The 24,388-nt window shown below is 47.2% G+C and overlaps 1 protein-coding gene across 2 annotated transcripts in view; it reads left to right on the top strand.

The window, feature by feature from the left end:
• The window catches only part of klhl7 (kelch-like family member 7), a 45,253-nt gene that overhangs the window by 15,582 nt on the left and 5,283 nt on the right, over positions 1–24,388 (top strand). For both annotated transcript variants that reach the window (XR_013791654.1, XM_079521741.1), the window contains exons 11-12: positions 22–119; positions 8,466–8,649. Coding sequence is in view for 1 of the 2 variants with exons in the window: in XM_079521741.1 (XP_079377867.1) it covers positions 22–119; positions 8,466–8,649 (282 nt within the window). In the remaining variant the exon portion in view is untranslated. The remainder of the gene's footprint in view (positions 1–21; positions 120–8,465; positions 8,650–24,388) is intronic.

Raw genomic sequence — 24,388 nt, 5'->3', positions numbered from 1 at the left:
CGCCCCCCCCCCGTCCCCCAGATGGAGAGAGCTGAGCGGGATGAGGGAGAACAGGAAGAACCATGGGCTGGTGGTGGTCAACGACAGGATCTACGCCGTGGGAGGCCAGGGAGCCCTGGGTAATATGGACACAGCACTACATTACCCACAATGCCCAGGGAGCCCTGGGTAATATGGACACAGCACTACATTACCCACAATGCCCAGGGAGCCCTGGGTAATATGGACACAGCACTACATTACCCACAATGCCCAGGGAGCCCTGGGTAATATGGACACAGCACTACATTACCCACAATGCCCAGGGAGCCCTGGGTAATATGGACACAGCACTACATTACCCACAATGCCCAGGGAGCCCTGGGTAATATGGACACAGCACTACATTACCCACAATGCCCAGGGAGCCCTGGGTAATATGGACACAGCACTACATTACCCACAATGCCCAGGGAGCCCTGGGTAATATGGACACAGCACTGCATTACCCACGATGCCCAGGGAGCCCTGGGTAATATCAAAGATGGTTTATGTATGAAGATGGGCCAACTTCATTGGAGCCACTAGAGGCGAAATGGTACACAAAGCCTACAAATGGTCTCCTAAATATAGTAGGCGTGGTTTGCTTCTCCCCGACCTCCACCTCCCCCCCTGACAACAACACTGTTTCCACACTCAGTCTAGTAGGTGGCGGTAATGCACCATTTAGGTTTGCCGACCGCCATGAAACCCGATAGAAGAAGAAGACAACAACACTGACAAGTCATTTAACAAAGTACATTGAAAACAACTGACAAGGTGTACTTTTGAAATAGTCGTTTTAGTTTCTCGAAGTCCTCCAACCATATAAATTCATGATTTGGATCTATCTCATTAAAAAGTCTCTCCCTAATAGAGTTGTAGAATGGACAATAACAATTTCAGCACTACATTACACTACATTACATTACCCACAATGCCCAGGGAGCCCTGGGTAATATGGACACAGCACTACATTACCCACAATGCCCAGGGAGCCCTGGGTAATATGGACACAGCACTACATTACCCACAATGCCCAGGGAGCCCTGGGTAATATGGACACAGCACTACATTACCCACAGTGCCCAGGGAGCCCTGGGTAATATGGACACAGCACTACATTACCCACAATGCCCAGGGAGCCCTGGGTAATATGGACACAGCACTACATTACCCACAGTGCCCAGGGAGCCCTACTTAGGACAGTGGTTCCCAAAGTGGGGTCCGGGGACCCCTAGGGGTACTTGAGGGAGTTCCAGGGGTTTTAACAGTGGTTAACGCAAGTTATGTATATAACTATGGTTCTATGAATACCGGATGACCGCCAGAGGGCGGTGATTTCATCACCTGGATATACATCGCGCGCACGCGCAGAGGTCGAATATTAATACCAACACTGTCACTCGTGACCCCCTGTGGGCGTGAGCCACCGATATAGGTGCCCAGTTCACAGGGTTCATCCTCATGAAATCTTTTCGTCGGGATTCCGAGTGACAATGAACTCTGGCGGTCATCCGGTATTCATAGAACCATAGTTATATACATAACTTGCGTTCTATTTCATACCTACTGACCGCCAGAGGGCGGTGATTTCATCACCTGGATGACTCATACCAACATGGTCACGAGGAATCTGCGCTTACCGAGGTCGGTTTGCAGATCTAATGGACAGCCAAACAGCCGTCACCACAGGGTGAGGGAGTCAGGTTGGCTGACTCTTGGCAAAAGCCCAAAACAGATGGAGCCCATTTGGCTGCACTGCAGCACAGATGTCCACCCCCTGGTCTGGCATGTCAAAATGCCTCTGGGGAGGCCTTGAGGCCTACTGAAGAAATCTACCTCAACGCAACAATCAAAGTACCTCTAAGTGTTGCGTTAGTCTCTGTTGAATCAAGGCACAGCCCTTCCTGTGCCCTTTACTCATACAAAAACAACCAAACAGCCATCACAGCTATGCCGTGCCACAGAGCCCGGACAGGGCACAATAGGCAGGTACTAGAATGCTCCATGCCTGGCTGTGGAGCAAACTAAAAATGATAGGCTAGCCAACGTGAAAGGCAGAAAGTCCTTGAAGACATAAGAGGGATTGGCGAATGGTAAACCCAGACCCATCGGCATCCCAGTCTCAGGCACCGGGCAGGGCCTGAAGACAACCTACTCACTTCCGTAGGGTCGCAGTGAGGGCAAATGGTACTAGCAGATAGCCATTTGAGAACGGCCCGATCCAAGGGCTGGGGACAAAGTCCATCCAAACCTGGTAGAGTGGTACCTCGTACCAGATGGTAGGGGGCGATTGCTCGCCCCGTCAGCGTGGCTGATGGCATACCCACAATAAAGTGTGACAGGCGCTGTCCAGAGAGAGCGCAACCTTTATTAGAGCCATCATAGCCAATGAAGAGCCGTTCTGACCACCAAGTGCATGTGGTAGGTCTAACATACTAGGCTCTCATAACAGTTCTCAATCACAATTACTCTCCTGGTGGAGAGGTTAAGGCTGCCAATATCACAGGCAGGTATTGAAAACACAGAGCAACATGGTGGTGCTTTGTCTCAACTAAACCACAGTTTACTTGTGTTGGCGTGCAACGCCCTGGTGCAGGATGCACAAGAATCAAGTAGGGTTCGGACAATAGGCATGATTGTCAGTGGTCAGTTTACGCAGCCGAAGGTGACCCGGGTGAGAATGCACCCTCTCCCTAAACTGTGACAGGGGATTCTGTCTGTGGGGAGGCCAAAGCACTTCATCGAGAAGCTGCAGTAGATGATTCGGCTGCAGTGGTAACCAAAAACGAACCTCAAGTCGCGTATAGCCCGCCCAATATGAAAAACAAATTGAGGCGGAAACATGGAAACTCATACTTCCTGACCGGTATGGTGGCACCATACTACTGTGCGACTGCCTCTGCCTATGCTGTGAAGGATACACGACACCAAAAGTGGCAGTGTAGAGAAGACTTACAAGAAGTCGCCTGGCCAGGGGTGGGCCAGAGTGTCCTGCCCTAACGGTCAGCGCCGGAAGGGAGAACTACAGTTGGCCACGCGCCAAGCGCTCAAGGCCAAAGATCCTGCTCTGCCGTACATATGCCCAGTGATACGAAACATCATCGGATCCAAGAGGCTTAAATGGGAAGCATGTCCGCCGCCTGGACTGTATACCCAACAAGAGCATTGCTATGAAACCAGCAAGATGAGGCAAGACCTCCTGCAGAGACTGACTGGATCGAGCGACCCCTTAGTGGGTCGGAAGATAGACTGTTGACATATCATGTTACGAACAAAGTCTAAACATCCCAAGGGCCAAGTCCACTGCACACTGGCCCAGTACATCACAGACACTGGCTGGAGATGGTAGGCAGTAGAGCGAAGCACGCTTAAATGCCTGTACATACCTGAAACAGTAACCCAACCGTATCCACGGTGGTAGGCAGAATTCTGGGGTTCGAGGCCCAGAAATTATAGACAGAACATGTAAAAGGGTGCAATGAAAGCAGCCCTAGAGAAGCAACTGTCTACGTCGCTTCGGTGTGCCCAACAACCAGAGGAACTGGCTGGCAGCACTGTACTCGTCCAAGACGAGACAGGTCAGTGGAAGCTGTCCGTCAGCCCCCCATTAACTCTAAGAGTTTAAGCAAGGCCATGCTTGCAGACCATTCTCAATCTGGCACCGCCTGGAGCACATCCACTGTGCCCAGCATACATGACCAGAGGCAACTGGTAGGTCTGAGATCGAGGATCAGGCGAAAACCACCACCGTCATCAGTCACATCATGAATCAAGGAGAAAACCTTCAGTTGAACCAAACTGCTTGTTCACCGTGAACTATGCTGCAAGGTCTGTTGGGTGGCAGGCCCAAACATCCGGCCTGGAACGACAGGCAGAGTGTTAAGTGTCCCACTGTACTTCCCTGAAAGTGGGGCCTGTTAGAATGCTGAGTCTATAATTGATGTGCAAGCTAGTTCAGCTGTACGGTTGCACATACGCAACATGTGTCCCCTGCATTCACCCATCTTATTGCTACTAGGAGCAATGAGCAGCCATTCTACAGCGCTCGGGGAGCAATTAGGGGCTCAGACCGGGACACACCTGGGCACATTGCTGGCCGGATCTGGCATTGAACCCGGGACATCCAGGGGCTCTGGGTCGCCAGGCGGGCTCACTAACCCGCCGTGGCCGCCCCTCTGGGCCACACTAGGCCCCAACATCATCAGGGTAGTTAGTTACCACGTAAGCTAACGCCTAGAACAAGCATCACCCATAGGTGCCGTGCCTGCGCATCAATGCGCGCAGGCCAGAGGGCCAGGATGAGGTGACCATTAAGGGACCGTCCAACACGTCCCAGTCCAGCTGCCGTGGCATGGATCTAGTTGGCAGACCAGTGACTCTATACTGCGTGCGGCCATGGGCCCCTAGTTGAGAGAGCATCATCTCACAACGCTAGCATCCTTGTGGGAGGCAAATCAGCCACAACCACGGCCAACACAGTTGGCATACGTGCCAGCAGTATGCAGCCACAATAACAGCAATATCTTCAAAATGGCCTTGGATCGTCTCGGGATCCCCCAGAATGAAGTTACTAATGCTGCTCTGGAGAGGAAGTCTGCAGCTCTCGGTATGGAGCTGTTTCCCTCGCGACCAGACTACGGATAAGCGGTTGGAGATGGATGGAAGAATGAACCACAGCCATAGCCTGTGTCCGGCGCCCAAGTCGAAACCCGACTACAGGCGCAAGTAATGGACCTCCTCTGTGGGACCAGAGAGGACCAGCATGTTGCACTAATCCATGAACGGCAGCAGAGCGAGACACTCTAAATACTACTGGTTATGTAGTTGTAGCGAAAGAGCGAAAATCACTCAAGCTACAGTGTCAAGTAGTGCCATAGTATAGTGGGAAAGCCAAATATTTGGACTGTCATATACCTCCAGATAATGGCAGCAGAGCGAAACACTCTCAATGCCAGTGATAACGCGGCCAAAGCAGCGAGAACCAGTCAGCCACAGCGTTACGCTTATTGATCATCTGTACGCACAGTATGTCATTAATACAATTCAGACATGGCGAAGAGCGGGGACCACTCAAGCCCTTGTAAAGTACACAATATGATAGTGGCGGGGCGGAACATGCCCTCGGTGCTAGTGAAAAATGACCATCAGTACACACAGTATGTCAACAATACTATGTATGGCGAAGAGTGAAGGCCACTCAAGCCAGCTTCAAGCACAAAGTATGACAGCAGTGGAGCGAAACACACCCCCAGTGTCAGTGATAATGCAGGAAAAGAGCGAGAATCACTCAAGCTACAGTGTCAAGTAGTGCCATAGTATAGTGGGAAAGCCAAATACTTGGACTGTCATATACAACCATTTTAATACCAAGCATATTGGTAATATCTGGCAGCAGCAGAGCGACGTACACTCAAGCTATGATAGCAAGTAATCACAGTATACTGCACATGTCAAAGCAGTAGTGAGTACCAGGTACACAATGTCGTGGTTATACGAAGATCTAACCCTCAGCAGTTCGCTATGGGACGCGTCCCAACTTGGGCGCGGACAACAACAGAAGTACTTATAGTACACTCACATTCTATTAAGTATATAAGAGAATGGGCCTCTTTTGTGTCATGACGTAGCACGTGCCCTCTCGATGAGGGCATAAAAGCACGTACTCGCGCATGCCTCGCTTATATCTCTTATAACCATGGTTACCGCGTAACCTTCAGAGAATGGCAGCAGAGCGAAACACACTCTCAATGCCAGTGAACCAGTCAGCCACAGCGTTACGCTTATTGATCATCTGTACAGTATGTCATTAATACAATGCAGACATGGCGAAGAGCGGAGACTACTCATGCCTATGTCAAGTACACAATATGATAGTGGCGGGGCGGTACATGCCCTCGGTGCTAGTGAAAATGACCATCAGTACACACAGTATGTCAACAATACTATGTAGACATGGCGAAGAGCGAAGACCACTCAAGCACACAGTATGACAGCAATGGAGCGAAACACACCCCCAGTGTCAGTGATAATGCAGCAAAATAGCATGATCACTCAAGCTACAGTACTTCTATGTACAGTAGACATGGCGAAGAGCGAAGACCACTCAAGCCCACAGTATGATAGCAATGGAGCGAAACACACCCCCAGTGTCAGTGATAATGCAGCAAAAGCTACAGTATCAAGTACACTACATATGTACCCGCCAATGTATCCTGTTGTCTTGCCCCCAAGACGGATCAGGGCAGTTGCTGCAAAGGCAGCTAATGAGGACTAGTCCAAATAGGAATAAGCACAGCATTATATGCCTATTGATATTGATTATCAGTACATGTTATGTACATGTATAACACTGAGGAAGGCCATACAGGCCGAAACGTGTAAGCTTGTTCACTCTCGTCAGAGGTAAATACAAATCATGCAAAAGGACATACAATGAGTGCTGCATTTGCTTCACCTCAACTTATCAGTACATGTTACCAATACTATGCAGACATAGGGAAGAGCACTCAGCCCATGCCCAGTGGCGTATCTACAATAAGGCGAGGACAGGCGTCCGCCTGTCCAAATCCATTTTCCAGATGTAATTCTTGCCTGCTCAAAATGTAATGCCTGTAAATGCCACTGCCCCTGCCAAGTAGATAGTTTGATAACCATGCAATGGTAAAGCGATAGACGCTTGAACCATTATATTAGTAATTGTACTGCCAAGCACAAACAAGTATTACCCAAACAGCAGCTGAGCGGATCACACTCAAGCTATGAAATACAAGCACTATGCCTATCTCAGATAGCAGTACACACTTAAGTTAAGCTGTGACGTTAAGCACACTGTGACAACATTGTCATATTCCTGCTTGATATAACGAGCCAAACAAACTAGCAAGTCAGCACTGAGCTGCGTTTACAACTTGACATGCATTTGAAAAAGTTTGTTCCTTAACCAGAAATCGTCTGGGGAGGAGCGCTCATTAGCGTCACGACCACACAAACCTCCTCTTGGTGGACATCGTTGCAACCAAGCGCCACATATATGTGGTTGATTGCACGTCTGCGACAGAGCGAAACACACTCTTCTGCAGAAAACACGTGGAGAGGAGTGGTCATTCAACATGACTAGCGTCATATATGTGGTTGATTGCACGTCTGCGACAGAGCGAAACACACTCTTCTGCCCATAGTTACCGACGCCATAAAACATTGCTGTGTTGCTGTTCATTTTAGCATCGTGCCGCGGCCATTCAACGTGAGTATTGATTAATAGTCAAATAAGCGCCGCCGTGGTCGCTCTGTCGAGGCGAAGCACACCTCTGCGAGCCACACTAACAGCACACAGTCACCACGAAACATTAAATACAAAGTTAGCTTTTAGTTAGTGAACACACAACCGCTAACCCTTAATGCATTAATCGGGAGGATGGACGGCCACTGCCGCCACCGACAATTCAACAAAACATACAAGTTGGATTTCAGCGAACAAACACTGTCACCAACCCAATGTAACGCCACACAGCAAAGCGAAAATAACGCAAGGCTGTAGCAGGCACGCCCGCCGGGCAAGTAAAGTAACACGCAACTTACCTGTAGAAAATAAAGTCCAACATAATAGTTGGACCAGGGAGCCCGGCGGAAAATTATCGCCGCCAACCATGCAGCCTCTGGAGGACGCAAGGTAGCCCCAACCGAACGGTTACGAGGCTTATAGGCATGACCGGCGTCGAGAGCCCCCCCATACAGCCTCAAAGGGCTAGTAGCAGGAGCTCAATAAAATAAATCGACCTGCGCTCAAAGGCGAAAAGATGAAAGAGGATGAACCCTGTGAACTGGGCACCTATATCGGTGGCTCACGCCCACAGGGGGTCACGAGTGACAGTGTTGGTATTAATATTCGACCTCTGCGCGTGCGCGCGATGTATATCCAGGTGATGAAATCACCGCCCTCTGGCGGTCAGTAGGTATGAAATAGAACAGTGGTTTTACAATATAAATCGGGGTACCCAGAGATAGAAATGCCATTAAATCGGGCGTCCGTAGCATAATGCGTGTGAATTTGGGGGTCCATGAAATGAATATGTTTCGGAATCACTGCTAAAAATCCTCCCTTATCGGGGTCACTGGCATATGTTTTCAAATGGGGGGTCTGTGGCCTAATAAATGTCGATTTGGGGGTCCTTGACACGGAAAAGTTTGGGAACGAACCACTGACTTAGGAGACCATTTTGTAGGATGTGTAGTCCATTGCGCCTCTAGTGGCTTCAATGAAGTTCGACCATCTTCATAAATAGACCATCTTGGTAATATGGACACATCACTACATTACCCACAATGCCCAGGGAGCCCTGGGTAATATGGATGGGTGGAAAAAACCTTTGATCTGTGTGTGCGTGTGTGCGTGTGTGCGTGTGTGTGTGTGTGTGTGTGTGTGCGCGTGCGCGCGTGTGCAGGAGGGCTGGACTCGGTAGAGTACTACGACATCGCCACCAACGAGTGGCGCCCGGCGGCCACCATGCCGTGGCGTGGCGTGACGGTGAAGTGTGCGGCGGTGGGCGACGTCGTCTACGTCCTGGCAGGCTTCCAGGGGGTGGGGCGCCTCGGGCACGTCCTGGAGTACCACGTCGACCCCGACAGGTGTGTGTGTGTGTGTGTGCGTGTGTGTGTGCGTGTGTGTGTGTGTGTGTTACTGCAGATTCACTCCCAATCATCAGTCTGAACCTTAGAGTCTCTATGAATAGAGACGGCACCCGGAGGAAACCCTCATACGTGAACGCTGTTGTTTCATACGTGAACGCTGTTGTTTCATACGTGAACGCTGCCGTTTCATACGTGAACGCTGCTGTTTCATACGTGAACGCTGCTGTTTCATACGTGAACGCTGCCGTTTCATACGTGAACGCTGTTGTTTCATACGTGAACGCTGCTGTTTCATACGTGAACGCTGTTGTTTCATACGTGAACGCTGCTGTTTCATACGTGAACGCTGTTGTTTCATACGTGAACGCTGCTGTTTCATACGTGAACGCTGTTGTTTCATACGTGAACGCTGCTGTTTCATACGTGAACGCTGTTGTTTCATACGTGAACGCTGCCGTTTCATACGTGAACGCTGTTGTTTCATACGTGAACGCTGCCGTTTCATACGTGAACGCTGTTGTTTCATACGTGAACGCTGCTGTTTCATACGTGAACGCTGCCGTTTCATACGTGAACGCTGTTGTTTCATACGTGAACGCTGTTGTTTCATACGTGAACGCTGTTGTTTCATACGTGAACGCTGCCGTTTCATACGTGAACGCTGTTGTTTCATACGTGAACGCTGCCGTTTCATACGTGAACGCTGTTGTTTCATACGTGAACGCTGTTGTTTCATACGTGAACGCTTCTGTTTCATACGTGAACGCTGCTGTTTCATACGTGAACGCTGCTGTTTCATACGTGAACGCTGTTGTTTCATACGTGAACGCTGTTGTTTCATACGTGAACGCTGCCGTTTCATACGTGAACGCTGCCGTTTCATACGTGAACGCTGCCGTTTCATACGTGAACGCTGTTTCATACGTGAACGCTGTTTCATACGTGAACGCTGCCGTTTCATACGTGAACGCTGTTGTTTCATACGTGAACGCTGTTGTTTCATACGTGAACGCTGCTGTTTCATACGTGAACGCTGTTTCATACGTGAACGCTGCCGTTTCATACGTGAACGCTGTTGTTTCATACGTGAACGCTGCCGTTTCATACGTGAACGCTGTTGTTTCATACGTGAACGCTGTTGTTTCATACGTGAACGCTGTTGTTTCATACGTGAACGCTGTTGTTTCATACGTGAACGCTGCCGTTTCATACGTGAACGCTGCCGTTTCATACGTGAACGCTGTTGTTTCATACATGAACGCTGTTGTTTCATACGTGAACGCTGTTGTTTCATACGTGAACGCTGCCGTTTCATACGTGAACGCTGTTGTTTCATACGTGAACGCTGTTGTTTCATACGTGAACGCTGTTGTTTCATACGTGAACGCTGTTGTTTCATACGTGAACGCTGTTGTTTCATACGTGAACGCTGTTGTTTCATACGTGAACGCTGCCGTTTCATACGTGAACGCTGTTGTTTCATACGTGAACGCTGTTGTTTCATACGTGAACGCTTCTGTTTCATACGTGAACGCTGCTGTTTCATACGTGAACGCTGCTGTTTCATACGTGAACGCTGTTGTTTCATACGTGAACGCTGTTGTTTCATACGTGAACGCTGCCGTTTCATACGTGAACGCTGCCGTTTCATACGTGAACGCTGCCGTTTCATACGTGAACGCTGTTTCATACGTGAACGCTGTTTCATACGTGAACGCTGCCGTTTCATACGTGAACGCTGTTGTTTCATACGTGAACGCTGTTGTTTCATACGTGAACGCTGCTGTTTCATACGTGAACGCTGTTTCATACGTGAACGCTGCCGTTTCATACGTGAACGCTGTTGTTTCATACGTGAACGCTGCCGTTTCATACGTGAACGCTGTTGTTTCATACGTGAACGCTGTTGTTTCATACGTGAACGCTGTTGTTTCATACGTGAACGCTGTTGTTTCATACGTGAACGCTGCCGTTTCATACGTGAACGCTGCCGTTTCATACGTGAACGCTGTTGTTTCATACATGAACGCTGTTGTTTCATACGTGAACGCTGTTGTTTCATACGTGAACGCTGCCGTTTCATACGTGAACGCTGTTGTTTCATACGTGAACGCTGTTGTTTCATACGTGAACGCTTCTGTTTCATACGTGAACGCTGCTGTTTCATACGTGAACGCTTCTGTTTCATACGTGAACGCTGCTGTTTCATACGTGAACGCTGCTGTTTCATACGTGAACGCTGCTGTTTCATACGTGAACGCTGCTGTTTCATACGTGAACGCTGTTGTTTCATACGTGAACGCTGCTGTTTCATACGTGAACGCTGTTGTTTCATACGTGAACGCTGTTGTTTCATACGTGAACGCTGCCGTTTCATACGTGAACGCTGTTGTTTCATACGTGAACGCTGTTGTTTCATACGTGAACGCTTCTGTTTCATACGTGAACGCTGTTGTTTCATACGTGAACGCTTCTGTTTCATACGTGAACGCTGTTGTTTCATACGTGAACGCTGCTGTTTCATACGTGAACGCTGCTGTTTCATACGTGAACGCTGCTGTTTCATACGTGAACGCTGTTGTTTCATACGTGAACGCTGCTGTTTCATACGTGAACGCTGTTGTTTCATACGTGAACGCTGTTGTTTCATACGTGAACGCTGCTGTTTCATACGTGAACGCTGCTGTTTCATACGTGAATGCTGTTGTTTCATACGTGAACGCTGCTGTTTCATACGTGAACGCTGCCGTTTCATATGTGAACGCTGCCGTTTCATATGTGAACGCTGCTGTTTCATACGTGAACGCTGTTTCATACGTGAACGCTGCCGTTTCATATGTGAACGCTGCTGTTTCATACGTGAATGCTGTTTCATACGTGAACGCTGTTTCATACGTGAACGCTGCCGTTTCATATGTGAACGCTGCTGTTTCATACGTGAACGCTGTTTCATACGTGAACGCTGCCGTTTCATACGTGAACGCTGTTTCATACGTGAACGCTGCTGTTTCATACGTGAACGCTGCCGTTTCATACGTGAACGCTGCCGTTTCATACGTGAACGCTGCCGTTTCATACGTGAACGCTGCTGTTTCATACGTGAACGCTGCCGTTTCATACGTGAACGCTGTTTCATACGTGAACGCTGCTGTTTCATACGTGAACGCTGCCGTTTCATACGTGAACGCTGTTTCATACGTGAACGCTGCCGTTTCATACGTGAACGCTGTTTCATACGTGAACGCTGCTGTTTCATACGTGAACGCTGCCGTTTCATACGTGAACGCTGCCGTTTCATACGTGAACGCTGTTTCATACGTGAACGCTGCCGGTTCATACGTGAACGCTGCTGTTTCATACGTGAACGCTGTTGTTTCATACGTGAATGCTGCTGTTTCATACGTGAACGCTGCCGTTTCATACGTGAACGCTGTTGTTTCATACGTGAACGCTGTTGTTTCATACGTGAGCGCTGCCGTTTCATACGTGAACGCTGCTGTTTCATACGTGAACGCTGTTGTTTCATACGTGAACGCTGTTGTTTCATACGTGAACGCTGTTGTTTCATACGTGAACGCTGCTGTTTCATACGTGAACGCTGCTGTTTCATACGTGAACGCTGCTGTTTCATACGTGAACGCTGTTTCATACGTGAACGCTGCTGTTTCATACGTGAACGCGTGCAATGATAGTCAACGGGCAGCGTGTTCATGAGTTTGGGGCAAATCCATCCCAGAATGCAGTCTGCAACTTAATGCAAGTGGATGGCTGGAGAAATCTGGTGCCGTCTCTATTCATATACACTCTAAGGTCTGAACCCACCTCAGACCACACCTTGAACACACCTTCAGACTCCATCTTAGCCCGTATAGAACTTGCCGTAGCACTTGCACTAGCCTTCGCCGACCTCACGGCGGTGTGTCGCGCGTGTCCATTGATCGTAGTGACCTCACGGCGGTGCGTCGCGCGTGTCCATTGATCGTAGTGACCTCACGGCGGTGTGTCGTGCGTGTCCATTGATCGTAGTGACCTCAAGGCGGTGCGTCGCGTGTCCATTGATCGTAGTGACCTCACGGCCGTATCAATCTGGCTATTATTATTATTATTAATAAATCTGTGTATGATAAATAGTTTCTTTACAGAAACGACAGGTTTTATAAACATCATCATCCGACATATTTTACCGCCTTTGTTCACATGCCAGTAGCGCTCGTTGGCTGTGGTTTGTTTGGTTAGCAAACGGGTTAGCCATAGCCACATGATTGACAACGACGTCATCATGCTTTCCTACTATTCTGATTGGTTGGTATGAACCAATCACCGAAGACTGCCGCTTTGACAACGCCCATCCCATAAACTGCTGCAGTACAGGCTGTACTGTACGTACAGTACAGGCTGTCTGTGCTGACGTGCAGTACAGGCTGTGTCTGTGCTGACGTACAGTACAGGCTGTGTCTGTGCTGACGTACAGTACAGGCTGTGTCTGTGCTGACGTACAGTACAGGCTGTGTCTGTGCTGACGTACAGTACAGGCTGTGTCTGTGCTGACGTACAGTACAGGCTGTGTCTGTGCTGACGTACAGTACAGGCTGTGTCTGTGCTGACGTACAGTACAGGCTGTGTCTGTGCTGACGTACAGTACAGGCTGTGTCTGTGCTGACGTACAGTACAGGCTGTCTGTGCTGACGTACAGTACAGGCTGTGCTGACGTACAGTACAGGCTGTGTCTGTGCTGACGTACAGTACAGGCTGTGTCTGTGCTGACGTACAGTACAGGCTGTGTCTGTGCTGACGTACAGTACAGGCTGTGCTGACGTACAGTACAGGCTGTGCTGACGTACAGTACAGGCTGTGCTGACGTACAGTACAGGCTGTGCTGACGTACAGTACAGGCTGTGTCTGTGCTGACGTACAGTACAGGCTGTGTCTGTGCTGACGTACAGTACAGGCTGTGTCTGTGCTGACGTACAGTACAGGCTGTGTCTGTGCTGACGTACAGTACAGGCTGTGCTGACGTACAGTACAGGCTGTGCTGACGTACATTACAGGCTGTGTCTGTGCTGACGTACATTACAGGCTGTGTCTGTGCTGACGTACATTACAGGCTGTGTCTGTGCTGACGTACAGTACAGGCTGTGCTGACGTACAGTACAGGCTGTGCTGACGTACATTACAGGCTGTGTCTGTGCTGACGTACATTACAGGCTGTGTCTGTGCTGACGTACAGTACAGGCTGTGCTGACGTACAGTACAGGCTGTGTCTGTGCTGACGTACAGTACAGGCTGTGTCTGTGCTGATGTACAGTACAGGCTTGGTGTCAGATTCAGGCCTGCTTTACGCGTCTCAGCCTTTCTGTTCACTATATTGTTTCTTAAGGGAAACTATAGGTAAGAGCCGCGGGGTACCCTGTACATTATTATTATTACTATAGGTAAGAGCCACGGGGTACCCTGTACATTATTATTATTACTATAGGTAAGAGCCACGGGGTACCCTGTACATTATTATTATTACTATAGGTAAGAGCCACGGGGTACCCTGTACATTATTATTATTACTATAGGTAAGAGCCACGGGGTACCCTGTACATTATTATTATTACTATAGGTAAGAGCCACGGGGTACCCTGTACATTATAACTATAGGTAAGAGCCGCGGGGTACCCTGTACATTATACTATAACTATAGGTAAGAGCCGCGGGGTACCCTGTACATTATACTATAACTATAGGTAAGAGCCACGGGGTACCCTGTACATTATACTATAACTATAGGTAAGAGCCACGGGGTACCCTGTACATTATACTATAACTATAGGTAAGAGCCACGGGGTACCCTGTACATTATACTATAACTATAGGTAAGAGCCGCGGGGTACCCTGTACATTATAACTATAACTATAGGTAAGAGCCACGGGGTACCCTGTACATTATACTATAACTATAGGTAAGAGCCGCGGGGTACCCTGTACATTATAACTATAGGTAAGAGCCGCGGGGTACCCTGTACATTATACTATAACTATAGGTAAGAGCCACGGGGTACCCTATACATTATACTATAACTATAGGTAAGAGCCACGGGGTACCCTGTACATTATACTATAACTATAGGTAAGAGCCACGGGGTACCCTGTACATTATACTATAACTATAGGTAAGAGCCGCGGGGTACCCTGTACATTAACTATAACTATAGGTAAGAGCCGCGGGGTACCCTGTACATTATACTATAACTATAGGTAAGAGCCGCGGGGTACCCTGTACATTATACTATAACTATAGGTAAGAGCCACGGGGTACCCTGTACATTATACTATAACTATAGGTAAGAGCCACGGGGTACCCTGTACATTAACTATAACTATAGGTGAGAGCCGCGGGGTACCCTGTACATTATACTATAACTATAGGTAAGAGCCACGGGGTACCCTGTACATTAACTATAACTATAGGTGAGAGCCGCGGGGTACCCTGTACATTATACTATAACTATAGGTAAGAGCCACGGGGTACCCTGTACATTATAACTATAGGTAAGAGCCGCGGGGTACCCTGTACATTATACTATAACTATAGGTAAGAGCCGCGGGGTACCCTGTACATTATACTATAACTATAGGTAAGAGCCGCGGGGTACCCTGTACATTATACTATAACTATAGGTAAGAGCCGTGGGGTACCCTGTACATTATACTATAACTATAGGTAAGAGCCGCGGGGTACCCTGTACATTATACTATAACTATAGGTAAGAGCCGCGGGGTACCCTGTACATTATAACTATAGGTAAGAGCCACGGGGTACCCTGTACATTATACTATAACTATAGGTAAGAGCCGCGGGGTACCCTGTACATTATACTATAACTATAGGTAAGAGCCACGGGGTACCCTGTACATTAAGAGCCGTGGGGTACCCTGTACATTATAACTATAGGTAAGAGCCGCGGGGTACCCTGTACATTAAGAGCCGTGGGGTACCCTGTACATTATAACTATAGGTAAGAGCCGCGGGGTACCCTGTACATTATACTATAACTATAGGTAAGAGCCGCGGGGTACCCTGTACATTATACTATAACTATAGGTAAGAGCCACGGGGTACCCTGTACATTATACTATAACTATAGGTAAGAGCCACGGGGTACCCTGTACATTATACTATAACTATAGGTAAGGGCCGCGGGGTACCCTGTACATTATACTATAACTATACATTATACTATAACTATAGGTAAGAGCCGCGGGGTACCCTGTACATTATACTATAACTATAGGTAAGAGCCGCGGGGTACCCTGTACATTATACTATAACTATAGGTAAGAGCCACGGGGTACCCTGTACATTATACTATAGGTAAGATCCGCGGGGTACCCTGTACATTATACTATTACTATAGGTAAGAGCCGCGGGGTACCCTGTACATTATACTATTACTATAGGTAAGAGCCACGGGGTACCCTGTACATTATACTATAACTATAGGTAAGAGCCGCGGGGTACCCTGTACATTATACTATAACTATAGGTAAGAGCCACGGGGTACCCTGTACATTATACTATAGGTAAGATCCGCGGGGTACCCTGTACATTATACTATTACTATAGGTAAGAGCCGCGGGGTACCCTGTACATTATACTATAACTATAGGTAAGAGCCACGGGGTACCCTGTACATTATACTATAACTATAGGTAAGAGCCACGGGGTACCCTGTACATTATACTATAACTATAGGTAAGAGCCGCGGGGTACCCTGTACATTATACTATAACTATAGGTAAGAGCCGCGGGGTACCCTGTACATTATACTATAACTATAGGTAAGAGCCGCGGGGTACCCTGTACATTATACTATAACTATAGGTAAGAGCCACGGGGTACCCTGTACATTATACTATAGGTAAGATCCGCGGGGTACCCTGTACATTATACTATAACTATAGGTAAGAGCCGCGGGGTACCCTGTACATTATACTATAACTATAGGTAAGAGCCACGGGGTACCCTGTACATTATACTATAACTATAGGTAAGAGCCGCGGGGTACCCTGTACATTATACTATAGGTAAGATCCGCGGGGTACCCTGTACATTATACTATTACTATAGGTAAGAGCCGCGGGGTACCCTGTACATTATACTATAACTATAGGTAAGAGCCACGGGGTACCCTGTACATTATACTATAACTATAGGTAAGAGCCGCGGGGTACCCTGTACATTATAAACTATAGGTAAGAGCCGCGGGGTACCCTGTACATTTAACTATAGGTAAGAGCCGCGGGGTACCCTGTACATTATAAACTATAGGTAAGAGCCGCGGGGTACCCTGTACATTATAAACTATAGGTAAGAGCCGCGGGGTACCCTGTACATTTAACTATAGGTAAGAGCCGCGGGGTACCCTGTACATTATAAACTATAGGTAAGAGCCGCGGGGTACCCTGTACATTATACTATTACTATAGGTAAGAGCCGCGGGGTACCCTGTACATTATACTATAACTATAGGTAAGAGCCGTGGGGTACCCTGTACATTATACTATAACTATAGGTAAGAGCCGCGGGGTACCCTGTACATTATACTATAACTATAGGTAAGAGCCATGGGGTACCCTGTACATTATACTATAACTATAGGTAAGAGCGGCGGGGTACCCTGTACATTATACTATAACTATAGGTAAGAGCCGCGGGGTACCCTGTACATTATTAACTATAGGTAAGAGCCGCGGGGTACCCTGTACATTATAAACTATAGGTAAGAGCCGCGGGGTACCCTGTACATTATACTATAACTATAGGTAAGAGCCGCGGGGTACCCTGTACATTATAAACTATAGGTAAGACCCGCGGGGTACCCTGTACATTATACTATAACTATAGGTAAGAGCCGTGGGGTACCCTGTACATTATACTATAACTATAGGTAAGAGCCGCGGGGTACCCTGTACATTATACTATAACTATAGGTAAGAGCCGCGGGGTACCCTGTACATTATACTATAACTATAGGTAAGAGCCGCGGGGTACCCTGTACATTATACTATAACTATAGGTAAGAGCCGCGGGGTACCCTGTACATTATACTATAACTATAGGTAAGAGCCGCGGGGTACCCTGTACATTATAACTATAGGTAAGAGCCACGGGGTACCCTGTACATTATACTATAACTATAGGTAAGAGCCACGGGGTACCCTGTACATTATACTATAACTATAGGTAAGAGCCGCGGGGCACCCTGTACATTATACTATAACTATAGGTAAGAGCCGCGGGGTACCCTGTACATTATACTATAACTATAGGTAAGAGCCGCGGGGTACCCTGTACATTATAACTATAGGTAGGAGCCGCGGGGTACCCTGTACATTATACTATAACTATAGGTAAGAGCCGCGGGGTACCCTGTACATTATACTATAACTATAGGTAAGAGCCGCGGGGTACCCTGTACATTATACTATAACTATAGGTAAGAGCCGCGGGGTACCCTGTACATTATAACTATAACTATAGGTAAGAGCCACGGGGTACCCTGTACATTATACTATAGGTAAGAGCCGCGGGGTACCCTGTACATTATACTATAACTATAGGTAAGAGCCACGGGGTACCCTGTACATTATACTATAACTATAGGTAAGAGCCACGGGGTACCCTGTACATTATACTATAGGTAAGAGCCGCGGGGTACCCTGTACATTATACTATAACTATAGGTAAGAGCCACGGGGTACCCTGTACATTATACTATAGGTAAGAGCCGCGGGGTACCCTGTACATTATACTATAACTATAGGTAAGAGCCACGGGGTACCCTGTACATTATACTATAACTATAGGTAAGAGCCGCGGGGTACCCTGTACATTATAACTATAGGTAAGAGCCGCGGGGTACCCTGTACATTATAAACTATAGGTAAGAGCCGCGGGGTACCCTGTACATTGGTACCCTGTACATTATAAACTATAGGTAAGAGCCGCGGGGTACCCTGTACATTATAACTATAGGTAAGAGCCGCGGGGTACCCTGTACATTATAAACAATAGGTAAGAGCCGCGTGGTACCCTGTACATTGGTACCCTGTACATTATAAACTATAGGTAAGAGCCGCGGGGTACCCTGTACATTATACTATAACTATAGGTAAGAGCCGCGGGGTACCCTGTACATTATACTATAACTATAGGTAAGAGCCGTGGGGTACCCTGTACATTATACTATAACTATAGGTAAGAGCCGCGGGGTACCCTGTACATTATACTATAACTATACATTATACTATAACTATAGGTAAGAGCCGCGGGGTACCCTGTACATTATACTATAACTATAGGTAAGAGCCGCGGGGTACCCTGTACATTATACTATAACTATAGGTAAGAGCCACGGGGTACCCTGTACATTATACTATAGGTAAGAGCCGCGGGGTACCCTGTACATTATACTATAACTATAGGTAAGATCCGCGGGGTACCCTGTACATTATACTATTACTATAGGTAAGAGCCGCGGGGTACCCTGTACATTATAAACTATAGGTAAGAGCCGCGGGGTACCCTGTACATTTAACTATAGGTAAGAGCCGCGGGGTACCCTGTACATTATAAACTATAGGTAAGAGCCGCGGGGTACCCTGTACATTATAAACTATAGGTAAGAGCCGCGGGGTACCCTGTACATTATAACTATAGGTAAGAGCCGCGGGGTACCCTGTACATTATACTATAACTATAGGTAAGAGCCGCGGGGTACCCTGTACATTATACTATAACTATAGGTAAGAGCCGCGGGGTACCCTGTACATTATACTATAACTATAGGTAAGAGCCACGGGGTACCCTGTACATTATACTATAACTATAGGTAAGAGCCGCGGGGTACCCTGTACATTATACTATTACTATAGGTAAGAGCCGCGGGGTACCCTGTACATTATAAACTATAGGTAAGAGCCGCGGGGTACCCTGTACATTATACTATAACTATAGGTAAGAGCCACGGGGTACCCTGTACATTATACTATAACTATAGGTAAGAGCCGCGGGGTACCCTGTACATTATACTATTACTATAGGTAAGAGCCGCGGGGTACCCTGTACATTATACTATAACTATAGGTAAGAGCCGCGGGGTACCCTGTACATTATACTATAACTATAGGTAAGAGCCGCGGGGTACCCTGTACATTATACTATTACTATAGGTAAGAGCCGCGGGGTACCCTGTACATTATAAACTATAGGTAAGAGCCGCGGGGTACCCTGTACATTTAACTATAGGTAAGAGCCGCGGGGTACCCTGTACATTATAAACTATAGGTAAGAGCCGCGGGGTACCCTGTACATTATAAACTATAGGTAAGAGCCGCGGGGTACCCTGTACATTATAACTATAGGTAAGAGCCGCGGGGTACCCTGTACATTATACTATAACTATAGGTAAGAGCCGCGGGGTACCCTGTACATTATACTATTACTATAGGTAAGAGCCGCGGGGTACCCTGTACATTATAAACTATAGGTAAGAGCCGCGGGGTACCCTGTACATTTAACTATAGGTAAGAGCCGCGGGGTACCCTGTACATTATAAACTATAGGTAAGAGCCGCGGGGTACCCTGTACATTATAAACTATAGGTAAGAGCCGCGGGGTACCCTGTACATTATAACTATAGGTAAGAGCCGCGGGGTACCCTGTACATTATACTATAACTATAGGTAAGAGCCGCGGGGTACCCTGTACATTATACTATAACTATAGGTAAGAGCCGCGGGGTACCCTGTACATTATACTATAACTATAGGTAAGAGCCACGGGGTACCCTGTACATTATACTATAACTATAGGTAAGAGCCGCGGGGTACCCTGTACATTATACTATTACTATAGGTAAGAGCCGCGGGGTACCCTGTACATTATAAACTATAGGTAAGAGCCGCGGGGTACCCTGTACATTATACTATAACTATAGGTAAGAGCCACGGGGTACCCTGTACATTATACTATAACTATAGGTAAGAGCCGCGGGGTACCCTGTACATTATACTATTACTATAGGTAAGAGCCGCGGGGTACCCTGTACATTATACTATAACTATAGGTAAGAGCCGCGGGGTACCCTGTACATTATACTATAACTATAGGTAAGAGCCGCGGGGTACCCTGTACATTATACTATTACTATAGGTAAGAGCCGCGGGGTACCCTGTACATTATAAACTATAGGTAAGAGCCGCGGGGTACCCTGTACATTTAACTATAGGTAAGAGCCGCGGGGTACCCTGTACATTATAAACTATAGGTAAGAGCCGCGGGGTACCCTGTACATTATAAACTATAGGTAAGAGCCGCGGGGTACCCTGTACATTATAACTATAGGTAAGAGCCGCGGGGTACCCTGTACATTATACTATAACTATAGGTAAGAGCCGCGGGGTACCCTGTACATTATACTATAACTATAGGTAAGAGCCGCGGGGTACCCTGTACATTATACTATAACTATAGGTAAGAGCCGCGGGGTACCCTGTACATTATACTATAACTATAGGTAAGAGCCACGGGGTACCCTGTACATTATACTATAACTATAGGTAAGAGCCACGGGGTACCCTGTACATTACTATAGGTAAGAGCCGCGGGGTACCCTGTACATTATACTATAACTATAGGTAAGAGCCGCGGGGTACCCTGTACATTATAACTATAGGTAAGAGCCGCGGGGTACCCTGTACATTATAAAATATAGGTAAGAGCCGCGGGGTACCCTGTACATTATAAACTATAGGTAAGAGCCGCGGGGTACCCTGTACATTTAACTATAGGTAAGAGCCGCGGGGTACCCTGTACATTATAAACTATAGGTAAGAGCCGCGGGGTACCCTGTACATTATACTATTACTATAGGTAAGAGCCGCGGGGTACCCTGTACATTATACTATAACTATAGGTAAGAGCCGTGGGGTACCCTGTACATTATACTATAACTATAGGTAAGAGCCGCGGGGTACCCTGTACATTATACTATAACTATAGGTAAGAGCCGCGGGGTACCCTGTACATTATACTATAACTATAGGTAAGAGCCGTGGGGTACCCTGTACATTATACTATAACTATAGGTAAGAGCGGCGGGGTACCCTGTACATTATACTATAACTATAGGTAAGAGCCACGGGGTACCCTGTACATTATTAACTATAGGTAAGAGCCACGGGGTACCCTGTACATTATTAACTATAGGTAAGAGCCGCGGGGTACCCTGTACATTATAAACTATAGGTAAGAGCCGCGGGGTACCCTGTACATTATAACTATAGGTAAGAGCCACGGGGTACCCTGTACATTATACTATAACTATAGGTAAGAGCCGCGGGGTACCCTGTACATTATAAACTATAGGTAAGAGCCGCGGGGTACCCTGTACATTATACTATAGGTAAGATCCGCGGGGTACCCTGTACATTATACTATAACTATAGGTAAGAGCCGTGGGGTACCCTGTACATTATACTATAACTATAGGTAAGAGCCGCGGGGTACCCTGTACATTATACTATAGGTAAGATCCGCGGGGTACCCTGTACATTATACTATAACTATAGGTAAGAGCCGTGGGGTACCCTGTACATTATACTATAACTATAGGTAAGAGCCGCGGGGTACCCTGTACATTATACTATAACTATAGGTAAGAGCCGCGGGGTACCCTGTACATTATACTATAACTATAGGTAAGAGCCGCGGGGTACCCTGTACATTATACTATAACTATAGGTAAGAGCCGCGGGGTACCCTGTACATTATACTATAACTATAGGTAAGAGCCGCGGGGTACCCTGTACATTATACTATAACTATAGGTAAGAGCCGCGGGGTACCCTGTACATTATACTATAACTATAGGTAAGAGCCGCGGGGTACCCTGTACATTATACTATAACTATAGGTAAGAGCCGCGGGGTACCCTGTACATTATACTATAACTATAGGTAAGAGCCGCGGGGTACCCTGTACATTATAACTATAGGTAAGAGCCGCGGGGTACCCTGTACATTATACTATAACTATAGGTAAGAGCCGCGGGGTACCCTGTACATTATACTATAACTATAGGTAAGACCCGCGGGGTACCCTGTACATTATACTATAACTATAGGTAAGAGCCACGGGGTACCCTGTACATTATACTATAACTATAGGTAAGAGCCGCGGGGTACCCTGTACATTATAACTATAGGTAAGAGCCGCGGGGTACCCTGTACATTATACTATAACTATAGGTAAGAGCCGCGGGGCACCCTGTACATTATACTATAACTATAGGTAAGAGCCGCGGGGTACCCTGTACATTATACTATAACTATAGGTAAGAGCCGCGGGGTACCCTGTACATTATACTATAACTATAGGTAAGAGCCGCGGGGTACCCTGTACATTATACTATAACTATAGGTAAGAGCCGCGGGGTACCCTGTACATTATACTATAACTATAGGTAAGAGCCACGGGGTACCCTGTACATTATACTATAACTATAGGTAAGAGCCGCGGGGTACCCTGTACATTATACTATAACTATAGGTAAGAGCCGCGGGGTACCCTGTACATTATACTATAACTATAGGTAAGAGCCGCGGGGTACCCTGTACATTATACTATAACTATAGGTAAGAGCCGCGGGGTACCCTGTACATTATACTATAACTATAGGTAAGAGCCGCGGGGTACCCTGTACATTATACTATAACTATAGGTAAGAGCCGCGGGGTACCCTGTACATTATACTATAACTATAGGTAAGAGCCGCGGGGTACCCTGTACATTATACTATAACTATAGGTAAGAGCCACGGGGTACCCTGTACATTATAACTATAGGTAAGAGCCGCGGGGTACCCTGTACATTATAACTATAACTATAGGTAAGAGCCACGGGGTACCCTGTACATTATACTATAGGTAAGAGCCGCGGGGTACCCTGTACATTATACTATAACTATAGGTAAGAGCCGTGGGGTACCCTGTACATTATACTATAACTATAGGTAAGAGCCACGGGGTACCCTGTACATTATACTATAGGTAAGAGCCGCGGGGTACCCTGTACATTATACTATAACTATAGGTAAGAGCCACGGGGTACCCTGTACATTATACTATAACTATAGGTAAGAGCCGCGGGGTACCCTGTACATTATAACTATAGGTAGGAGCCGCGGGGTACCCTGTACATTATAACTATAGGTAGGAGCCGCGGGGTACCCTGTACATTATACTATAACTATAGGTAAGAGCCGCGGGGTACCCTGTACATTATACTATAACTATAGGTAAGAGCCGCGGGGTACCCTGTACATTATACTATAACTATAGGTAAGAGCCGCGGGGTACCCTGTACATTATACTATAACTATAGGTAAGAGCCGCGGGGTACCCTGTACATTATACTATAACTATAGGTAAGAGCCGCGGGGTACCCTGTACATTATACTATAACTATAGGTAAGAGCCGCGGGGTACCCTGTACATTATACTATAACTATAGGTAAGAGCCGCGGGGTACCCTGTACATTATACTATAACTATAGGTAAGAGCCACGGGGTACCCTGTACATTATAACTATAGGTAAGAGCCGCGGGGTACCCTGTACATTATAACTATAACTATAGGTAAGAGCCACGGGGTACCCTGTACATTATACTATAGGTAAGAGCCGCG

Source organism: Electrona antarctica, assembly GCF_951216825.1.
Source record: "Electrona antarctica genome assembly, chromosome: 15".
Lineage (NCBI taxonomy): Eukaryota > Metazoa > Chordata > Actinopteri > Myctophiformes > Myctophidae > Electrona > Electrona antarctica.
The sequence above is the reverse complement of the archived record's forward strand: the minus strand, read 5'-3'. Positions and strand labels throughout refer to the sequence as shown.